Source organism: Alligator sinensis, unplaced genomic scaffold (genome assembly GCF_000455745.1).
Source record: "Alligator sinensis unplaced genomic scaffold, ASM45574v1 scaffold866_2, whole genome shotgun sequence".
NCBI classification, from domain to species: Eukaryota; Metazoa; Chordata; order Crocodylia; family Alligatoridae; genus Alligator; species Alligator sinensis.
The window spans coordinates 2,191,453-2,202,852 of NW_005841900.1; the positions used below are offsets into that span (position 1 = coordinate 2,191,453).

The 11,400-nt window shown below is 41.8% G+C and overlaps 1 protein-coding gene across 1 annotated transcript in view; it reads right to left on the reverse strand.

Moving 5' to 3' along the window:
* The window catches only part of RNF144A (ring finger protein 144A), a 94,414-nt gene that overhangs the window by 33,377 nt on the left and 49,637 nt on the right, over positions 1-11,400 (reverse strand). Inside the window, exon 2 of the mRNA XM_006018410.3 lies at positions 9,861-10,006. Within this exon, the coding sequence (XP_006018472.1) occupies positions 9,861-9,995 (135 nt within the window). The 5' untranslated portion in view covers positions 9,996-10,006. The remainder of the gene's footprint in view (positions 1-9,860; positions 10,007-11,400) is intronic.

Here is an 11,400-nt window from a genome sequence, read left to right on the forward strand (position 1 = left end):
TAATATATTTTTACAGGCCTTTTCTTTGAAAAAAGGACTATTTTCAAAGTAAACTTCATTTCTACCACTAATGAACCACCTAGTAACAGCATAATTATTTAAGAATTCTTGTGGGTGATATCTTTTATTGGTCCAACTGTTTGGTTGGTATAAACAACCATTTTTTTTTATAAAGAACTTGGCACACAAACTTTGCTCTTATAAATATTCCCTAGAAAGAACACCAAACTGTTCTTAGGAACTACCATTTAAGACATCCACTTGGTTGTCAAAACAAATAAAGAATCACATGCACTATTACGTCAACCCATTCCAATATCTTCTAACATACAGCTATTAGTAATGTGCTGTAGAAAGAAAACATCATAGGCTCAATGCAGGTGTCTCGAAAATTTCAAGCAAGTATTTTCTGTGGAGGGGTATGTGCAAGGATCATGGAGTATGGTATTATCACATGATATGAAGCATGGGACCAACAATTTCAGAAGTGACAATAGATTTGGAACATCTCCAGTCTGGGGTATTTGGTCTCAATCTCAGAAGAGCCAGATATCCTAAAAGCATAGAGTACCCAGCCCATGAAAATCAGCCAAAAATTAACACCTGCATGCCTACTCACACAACTTTTTTTAAAGAAAGGTCTTGTCCAACCAGACCTCCATCCATTATTGTACACAACAGTTTAGATTCAATCCTGAGTTCTACTGATTTCAGCTGTTAAAAGCTAGGGTTGCAGGGGCCTAGAGAAGCTGGCCCAAAAGGGAGGCCCCCACTGAGAAAGATGCCACATATGAATGGAGCAATGTAATTTCAAAAGTAGATGGCATTTGCCTGGGGATAAGAGTGTATGTAGAGAAGAAAGTATGACTAATTCTTAGAAAGCATCCACTGGGCAGCTTTAGCTACTGAGATTTATATGGAGTCTTAGCAACAACTTAGTGCACTGGGAGACTTTTCCTCCCCTCATTTTGGGATGGGGAACTATTTCACTAATTAAAACCCCTAGTATAAGGCAATTATGCTGATTAAGCTTTTAGTTATTCCTGGCTAGTCCCAATTACAGGGGCTTTTAGCCTGTATATCCAAATGGCGATAGCACATACAGGTTACATACCTGCTCTGCTCCACCCTTATGCAGCAAGAGTACATGTGTTATGTGCAGTACTAGGGATGAAGATGCTGCCTTGGTGCAATCAAGGGTACCCAGGTAACAGCCATTATATTGCATTGAGACCCTTTTTCTAGTAGAGGAAGGGTTGCCAGGATTTGCCCCGGAAGCAAGAATGCCTGTTGAGTGTAGTTTTCCTTGTCTCAACCTCAAGGATGTGGAGGTTGTCCCAACCTCAAGGAGTTCAAAAAGCAAGATGTCAAGAGAAGCCATATTAACTTCTACAGAATTAGCCACGTAATAAAATTTGAAGCCAAAATATTCTGATCAATTGCTATGGAAAGCATTTGGGTGCCACTTTAAAGCCAAGCAATTAGAACCAACTGAACATGAAAACAAGACCTTGTTTCCGGTTAAAATAGCTCAAATCAATACAGGAATGGAAACAAAGACACGCTGTCCCTTGCTCTTGGAACTCCCAACCTGAATGAAGATATACTTAATGCTTCAAGGATTGATCTTTATTGACCTGTTCAGCTCAGCTGGTTAGAGTGTGGTCCTAATAACACCAAGGTCACAGGTGCGATTCCTGGTTGGACTAGATGATCTCTTGAGGTCCCTTCCAGCCTTACTTCTCCGTGAGATGCCTGCATGGTGTTTATGGATTTTTTTTTCTGGGATGTGCAGACTGTGTTTGTATCCAGCCATACTCCATCAACACCTTGAACTCTCCATTTCCAAGAAATTAAAAATTACAGAATGCTCAGCTATTGTTACGTTTTTAGGTTACATTATGTTATAATTAGAATAAAAGTACTGAAATAAGGTTCAGCTTCCGAATGATCTCTTTCTGGATGCTGCTGTTACAGTGTAATTGCTGTGTCAAAGCTACCTTCCCTATTAAGAGTCCCACTCTACTGTAAATCATGACCTCACCTTCCCATAAAAAGAATCCATATTTAAAAAAATGTATTCTTGATTAGACATGCAAGTAAACTATATTTAATCCTGATTGGAGTTTGCCAGGAATGTTAACAGTCAATTTAGTTTGTTTTTAAAACCAGCACGTACTACAGAAAGGAACTCTAAAATACTCAGGAAGCAAACAAAAGAAGTTTACATGTCTTGTTTTTGGAACATTTCTTTTTTAAAAAGTTGGATTGATACTTTTACTGTGCAAGAAGTTAACACTAGTAGCAAACAACCAGACTTCACTTGTCACATTCAAAGCCTAACAGAAGCAAACATCTGATTTTCACAATGTTCATGTAAGGACAATGACCAAAATTGATATGCTTTGCTATGTCAAGAGTCAGAGAAAGGTAAAAGTACTGGACAGCAAATTAATGACAAAGCTGGCTCTGGAGTTTCAGAGGCAGATTCCAAAATCTAGAAGCAGGTACTTTGTTATGATTATTATGAATTTCTTGTGGTAGCACCTAGGCGCCACAGGCGAAGATCAGGACATGACTGCACCCTGCACTAAAAACATGCCTCATTTCTACAAGTGTGTTTTATCCTCAACTCTTTGCAAGAGAAAGGTTATGTATGTTTAGTGCAAGGGCCCCTAACTCCTGTCCTCATGGTGACATCTCACTATGTCAAGTTGAAACAGAAGATTTGCTAAAAAGGGCCCAGTGAACATACATGAAGGACGACTTCTAGTTTATTGTCAAAAGCTAGTGGAAATGGGGAAATCAGTCATGTGCCAAAACGCTCATAATTCTTGTACAAATCAGAAGAGCTTGCTCCCCTCTCCTTCAAAATGAGCAGGGTGGCTCCTCTCCGAAGGGGGCGTGGGCAACCCAGCCTTACAGCAGCGCTGGCTCAGTGTAAAAACATCTGCTACGGCAGGTTTCCCCTGGCAACCACAGATAAACTAGCAACTAATTGGGAAGGAAACCAAGCTTACACAGTTACATCTTCACTGCTCATTGTTCAGTCGCCCTTTCTGTACAAGCGCAGCAGCAAAAGCTGAAGCTTTGAAATATGGGCGAGCAAGATAATTAAATCTCTCTTTTGTCCGTCTCCCAATGCAGACATCTTGGTATTTCTGAGTAATCCAAGCCAATCATAATGGCAGAGAAGAAGTAGCCACTGTCTGGGATCAGTTGCTAAGAGCTAAGAGTTGAAAGGAAGGGGACACTTCACCATTAACACCATTATTTTTAAGCTGTAACAACCTAAAAAAAAAAAAAAAGGGACCAAAAATAGACAAAAGATCATGAAACAAGGGGGTGGTAGTTCTTTAACTACATGAATGAGGATCACAGCAGTGCTGGTGAAAAGGAGCTGGTAATAGTAGGGCAGCAAATACAGCTAAGCTTCTGAAAGACAGGAGGCACAAACAGGACCAAGGACTCATTGTGGGGAGGAAGTGGGACCTGTAAGTATGTGTTTTTCATGAGGTCTGGTTTGTATTTTAAGCCAGCTCCTTAATGGGTGTAAAACTGACATCGCTACAGATTCCAGTCTTACGCTGCTTTACAGCCGCTAAGCATCTCTCTCACTAGTTAGCAGGCACACGTGCGCGCACGGGAGTCTAAGATTCCTAAAAGGGCACCCAAAGCTACAGGAATGAGGGAATGAGGGCTACAGTTGAGAACAGCACTCATCAGGGCCAATGGAGGTACCCATCACAAAAGTGAAACTCATCTGTGCAACGAACTCCAGGGACTCGTCAAGGACTGTGGAAGAAAAGCACCTGATGTACAAATGGACCACCTCAAACCCTCCACTTCCTTGCCCTTACTTCCACTAGTATATGTATAAAAAAACCCCACTGTAGATAACATATTTAAAATGGTCATATATTTTTCACCATGAGGAAAGGAAAGAAGACCAACCCACTAATCTCAAAATGTTAATCAAGTCACAATATGCACTCCTACAAGGTACTCAGACAGGCACACTATAAAAATGTTAATAGATGAGGAAAATGTAAATAAACATTCAATAGGATCTTAGCCTGAGGGTATATTTTAAATAGTGGAACAGGTTACTTTCTAAACCCCTAGCAGAGACAAGGAAAAAAAGCATCTCAGCTTGTATTACTAAGTAAAAGTAAAGGGGCCTCAACATGATTAATTATAGATACCTTAAAACAGGGGTGTCAAAATTCATCCCTGCCCCCTGGATCGGATGAGTGGCACAAGGATGGTCTACAGGCTGGATCAAGCCCATGGACTCCTGCCCTTCCCTCGCTCACTCTCAACAGACAAAACCTGTGGGTTGTGCAGATGCCAGAGCAGCTGCAATGGGTGCCACATGCAGTACAGCCCAACCAGCATGGATCCAAGACTGGCTGCTCACAGGTGCCATGCTGCATGCCCCACCCCAGTCACACTGCCCATGGCACCTGCTCTGGAAACTGTGCTGTACATAGCACCTGCTCCAGCCAGTCTGGGACGCACCCTGCACATAGTGTTTGCAGATGCCATATGCAAGGTGGGTCCCCGACTGGCTGAAGCATGTGCCTGCATACAGTGCACTCCTGGAGTCTCTGGAACAGGCACTGCATTCTGTTTGCATCTCAGGTCCTGCTTGTGTGGCTGGTTTGACATGCCATGCCCTGCGTGGGTCTGCTTAGACCCAGGGGCAGCAACAGGGGACAGATGGAGGGGCTCCACAAGTCGGATCTGGCCCATGGGCTGTATGTTTGACCCCTGTCCTCAAAATTACAACTGGCTATGCTATGAGTGAAATACTGCCCCAGTGAAGCCAACTGGAGTCCAGAGGTTCAGAATTTTTTGTTCGACCCATTCTAGAAGTTGCCTTTTATGTAACAGGAAGGCAACCCTGGAGAAAGGGCTAAGTTATTAATGCAAGGGTTCTGGCCCTGTTGGTTTCTTGCATCCGAATCTCGGGACAAAAAAAACAAACAATCACCAATGCCCTTGATCTGTTATGTGCGTGCGCGCACACACACACACACACACACACACACACACACACACACACACACTACAAATGACATAAGAATTATGATATTTCTTAAGGAAATCCTCTAGGCTTTCCATCTGTGGATGACTAAATTGTTTCCCCAACTAAATTAGGAGAGTACACCATAGTGAAGACTTGCTAACCTATAAACTATTGCTATCAGTAATTTTCACTAGGAAAGTATCTCACTAAAAAAGGCATTACAGTATTCAAAAAAAATCTAACGTTTGAATGGTCCAAAATCTGCACATAACATTATGCAGTTTTACATTTTAAAATGGTAACAGCTGAGATCCGGTTTAGCTTCTCGGAAGACTGAATGGATAGCTTTCCCATGGACCAACATTCAAAAGATTAATTAACAGCAGATATTCTTTCCCCCTTTTTCGGCTCATTAGATTTCTGTCTGTGGCTCAGATCACTACACAGCAATATAAACGTTCCCCAGGGACTCAAAGGGATCTCCTAGAATTTTATGTGTATTAACAATCATATTGATCCATAATGGAGTATTGTACTAATAGCCAAAAATTATGATGGGAAATTGTAAATGTCTTTATGCCTTATCAGCAGAGTAGTGGCAAATCTGTTCCACTCAATTCACTGGCAACTCTGCCTGTAAGCAGAAGGAAACAGTGCCCCCATTTTCTTTCTGAATAGCAATGTTGTGCTATTGTGTAAGAGTCTGGAGGAGATAATCCCATTCGAGATCTTAACAACTGAACCTGTGGGGTCACAGAGGGGGTGAAGATTTCTCAATCCTATATTTCTGTTCGTGCAAATCTGCACATTGATCTAAATTCTGCTTACAGACTAACAGTGCTTCACTGAAAGATTTATTTCTAAGTAAAGCAGATTTGCTCTTTGTCTGTAGGTTAGAAAGTGGTCCCAGGTCTAACAGAGCACAATGGTTAAAAAGGTAGCATTTCACAATTTCATCCAATATGAAAAAACAAAATGTTTTGGCACTGAACGTTTCATCAAGTTTACTTCATACTACTTGAACAAAAAAAAATAAAAAAAATGGAGCTCCATCCCCAATACACATTCTTGGCAAACCACTGCACAAAGTATAAGGAAAAATACAAAAATAAATACAAACAGGAAAAAAAAACAAACCAAACCCATAATCAGCCAAACATTTCTCTGGTGCAATTTCACTGATGCTAGCAGTTACAATGGATCAGCTGATTAAAGCTTTATCCAAATCCTGAAGTTTATAGGAATCGCTCCACTGATTACAACAGACTTTGGATTTGACCCACTGTAATCTTCAACATCATTTGTCAAACTATAAAGCCAACAAAATAAAGATGTGTGTACAAGGCTGATCTCGCAAACAATTTCAGTCTGTGTTTAGGATACATAAATTGGATTTGGCTCTGCCTCAGTTCTAACCTAATTACTAAAAACAACAGTAATAGTATTTTCCTATTTCAGAGAGTGTTTGTGAGGATGCTATCACCAATTACATTAAAGAAAATCCTTTTTCTGATTTAGGGAACATAATTAAAAAAAAAATTCATAACTGAATCTTGCATATCTATCTTAGGGGCAACAAAGAGTGGTTTTCAATTAAGCCAATTTAAAGTACACTTTTGCATGCTTAATCAAACTCTCCCTACATAAACAGAAAATGAAGCAATTCTTGTTTTTTTTAATTGGATGGACACACTGTTTGTGCCAGTCCGCTTGTATGAATGCGCGCGCTCTCTCTGTCTCTCACTACCCCCATCCCAAATTAAAATCCTATAGCAACAAACAAAACTCTTGGGCCTGAGGTGATATCTTTTATTAGATCAACTAAATAGTAGCAAAAAAATTCTTTCTTTGCAAGCTTTCAGGTCCAACACATCCTTCAACGGGCTGAGGAGAACTCAAAGATTGTAAAAGTTCTCCCAGGTAGAAAGTAAACTTCATTTTGCACAGGGGAGGTAAAAGGTGGAAGTGTTTTCCCCTGGGTTCATCAGACTCCTTTTGTGAGAGAGTTGCTCTGCGATATGCAGGTTGGGTAGGCTTCTTTCCCCTGGAGGTGTCGGGCAGGGAGGTGAACATTTCTTCTTTCTTGGTTAGCAATGCAGCTTATATTACTAATCTACTTGGGGAAAAACTTTTAAAATCTTTTAATTCTCCTCAGCCTGATGAAGGGTGTTTGGACCCGAAAGCTTGCAAATAAAGAAATATTTTTGCACCTATCTAATTGGTCTAATAAAAGTAGGAGTGCACCAGTAGAGATTTTGGGGGCTGATACCGATAACCAATTTTTAAAGAGGCATATCAGGCAATACCAATCTGATTTCCAATAAAGCTGCGTGCAGCTCATAAGTCTGTTGTGGTGGAAGTGGGGGGGGTGGAAAGGGGTGTGGGGGCAGATCAGGGCCCCCCGCAGTGATGGAGGAGTGGGGCTGGGGCATGGGACAGAGCTGCAGGGAGGGGGAGCGGCTCCCACCGCTGCGTATACCCTGGGAGGACCGGGGGGGTAGCGGGGAGGGCATGTGCCCCTGGATCTGCATGGGACACGGGCAGGGTGCCCACAGCTGTGGGCTGGGGCTGAGGCTGCGCAGGGGCCCCCCCCACAAGGGGGGGGGGGGTTGCAGCCACCCCAAATTTTGCTGTAGCCCCCCCATAACCCCTTCTCCTAGCACCGCTGCTGCCTGCCCCCATCTCTTTCTTAGGTCAAACACAGCTACAGCATATATCCCTGAATCCTATAATGTTGACTTCAAACAGTCTCATTGGTATGTTACTTCCAGAAGATGTGAACACTCACTGCAGCTGTTTATATGATGCGCTTATTTCCTTGTTTGAAATGTTATTAAAACAAACATCCACACATTGTTTTTCTCTTCCCCAGACACTGTTGGTTGTTAACAATGCGCACGTAGCTTATTAACTTATGAAGTATTTCCAAAACAAATACCAAAATACTGTAATACCACGAAAAGCAGAAAATATTTTACTTCTAATTAACATTTCAAAACATATGAACATTGCAATGAGCTCTTCTTCTGAAGCAATACTCCTAACATTGGGAAAAAGCAGAAGACAAGGAAGACTTTCAAATTAAATTGCATGGCAGGGCATGAATATTAGCTGATGTTAGAATTCCAGGAACAAGCTTTAGGACACAGTGGGCACACCTACACGAGACACTTACTGGGCAATAGCCCGACAACACTGCGCAGTCGCATCCTGGGCAAAAACCATGCTGATATGCTGCTTCGCAGTTAGGGTCACAAAAAACCCCAACAAAACTGTGTACCATCACTACTGCACAGTAACTGTAGTTACAGCGCATTTAGTTAGTACTTCATTAAGCAAATACTAAACTAAATGTGCAGTAACTACTGTGCATTAATGAACATGTAGACATGTCCAAAGCTAAAAATATGCTGGTGCCTACCAGTGCTTACATTGTTGCTAGTGCAGGTAAAAGTGACCCACTGCTGGAAAATGGAGTACAAAAATCTCCTGTTTTGATACAGTCTGGACTGGGCATTGGAAGACAAAGTTGATGAGATCTAGTTTCATAGACATTAGGGCTGGAAGGGACCTTGGAAGATCATCGAGTCCAGCCCCCTGCCCCAGGGGCAGGAAGTCAGCAGGGATCATAGGATCCCAGCAAGATAAAACAACCGGATTTCTCTTGAAGGCGTTCAAAGTAGGTGCTTGAACCACCTCTGGCGGCAGGCTATTCCAGACCTTGGGGGCTCGGACAGTAGTTTCATGATATCACATCACAGGCCTGAATTACATAACCTCTCTAGTACGATTTCTCCATCTGTAAAAACATGGATAGCTCCTGACCTGCACCACAGTGACCAAGAGGATTAAACATATAGATTTCTGTATAGCACTTGAAGATGACCCCTGCTAAATAATGCATTTAAACTCTACAGAATCCATACTGTATGCATTTTCCCCTGCTATCCAAGGCACATATTTTGGCAATATGGTAGGATTGATGAAGATTTGCTAGAAAGTTTTGGCTGTTAATTATTTGTTGAAATTGACACTCAATGTGTGGGGCACTTTGTCATTCACAATAGTGCATGGTATCTACTCCAGAGGACCCACTGACTCAAAGAACTGCAAAAGAGGTAGTGGTGACATGAAGACTATAAAAAGAAGTTCTGTAAGTAAAGAATAAAGTGGTCAAAGAAGCAGATACCCACAAACTGTTGCTTAAGCACTTTCTTTAGACCCTCATTCTTGTGGGCAAATACATAACTAGAAACTGAGTTTAAATGGACAAGGGATATTAAAGTCGAGTTCAAAGGCTCTAATAGCAGCACTGGCAAAATAAGGAAACCATATTTTGCAAAAAACCTGTCACACTTCGATTTAATCATCTTGTGTATAAAAGAGTTAGTCACACACCCTCTCCCTCTCACACCGTGAACAAACAGGTAGGAAGAGCACAGAATTCTTCACGCCCAATTCATACACAGGGCGTAGGTAGCTCTGCGGCCTTTTCAGGGAGAGAATTCCTCACTTTAATATGGGGCATAATCCTGACAGATCCCACCTCATAAGGTGACTTTGGCTGTGTGTGACTACCCCTCCCCACTTCCTCCTACACACACTGGCAAATCTTTAACTTACTCCCACTCATTATACAAGGTCTAGCTCTGCTAAGATTCGCAGTTGCACGGTATCTCCATATACCCATTCAGAACATAAGGATGCGGCAGCAGTACTACAGTTTCAGTACTCAGGCATCTTTCAAGTGAATTCTACTCTGCAGAAGGGCTGTAGAAAAGCCTGCTCCTGACTTTGAGAAAATGTGTCTAGTAAGAAGCAAACTAACCAGAGTACAGAAGATGCACTGGCATTGCGCTATTGTTGTCATCTGTTCCACAGGATACTCGCCAAGACAGAGTTTACAGGACACCAAAGGGTCAAGTACCAAGTCCCAGGTAGGCCTATATCTTGCTGTAGTCATTGCAGCGCAGTCTGAAATGAATAAAAAGTGCAAAATTAAAAAACTTCATCTCTTTCCATTTGCTGTAAAGCTTTGTATTTCTGTGCACTGTAGTTTTTGTTTTCAATTGCCACTGCTGTCTACCAGCTGTTAGGAAGGAAATACCGTACATCATTATTACCATTTAGACGTATCTACAATATGTTAGGTAGCCCCTACCTGATATACAGAGAGGGGAGTGGAAAAAAAGGGGTGTAACATACAAGCAAAGTGATGAAACGACTAGCAAGAAAACCTCTCATAAATTACAGATTTTTATCTAAAGCAGGGATTAATTTGTGGCCCTCAGTCTCCCATTCAGTCGTCACTTCCCAATTGCTCTGGTTCCAGCAGCAATGGGGGTCTCTTGGTTCCTTCTTCCTCACACTACTCCAGGGATCGGGGCAAGACAAAGTGCCAGAGTTCATGATGCTGGGGGAGCCCATGGTCAGGGAACTGAGAGTGGGGTCCAGGCATAGCAGCTGTGTGGCATGATACAGCAGGGGTCTTGTGGGCTCATGCCATGATGGCCAATAAGGCATTTCGACAGCTCTGGCCTAAAGTTACAAAATAAAGCTTCTTTACCTCTCCTTGCTCATAATTCTACACACTTGTCCATCTTACACACTAGTAACCACCTTCCTTATATCCACATTATATCCTTCGTTCCTCGTTAGTGCCATATCCAATTTTTTTTTTGAACCCGAAACACATACAACCCAACCCAAAGCTCACTGAAGTCACCTGTGGGTTTCGTCACCTGCCAGATTACAAGTTAGCCATCCTGAACTGCTCAGTATTCAGTGTGCCCTTTCCTAAACATACACTACATGGTGTTAACCAATATTTACTGATATTGTTGTTCCTACAAGCAGACACAGGCTGATCACATCACATTTAATTTTATAATGTGATGAATACTGTAAAGAACATAAACTAAAATTTGCTATTCTTCAGCTATGCCCCAACATTCATTAGTGCCATGCTGTGCCATCAAGATGTGATGAGATGAGAAAGCAAAGCATGGTATCACTGGGATGCTGGACGTCTGACAACCAGACTTCCTCATTAGTCTTCTCTATACATGTTGAACAAGAGGGAATAACAAGACAGAACCCTGTACAAAAAACCCTAAGAGAAGGATCTGGGTTTCTCATACAATTGCCCATCACTATCCAGGAAAAAGTAAAGAAAATAAAAAATCCAGACTTTACCACAAAAAGGAAATGAATTAAACACCTCCAGTGTTTGTTGATCCATACAATGCCATGGCTGAAAACCAAACTGCCTGGGTTCAAAGACTTGAAGGCTCCAGTTTATACTTTATGCCATTAATACCTTTCAAAATATAGGACATCCATAAAAAAGGGTGATGTTAAGGGAAAGA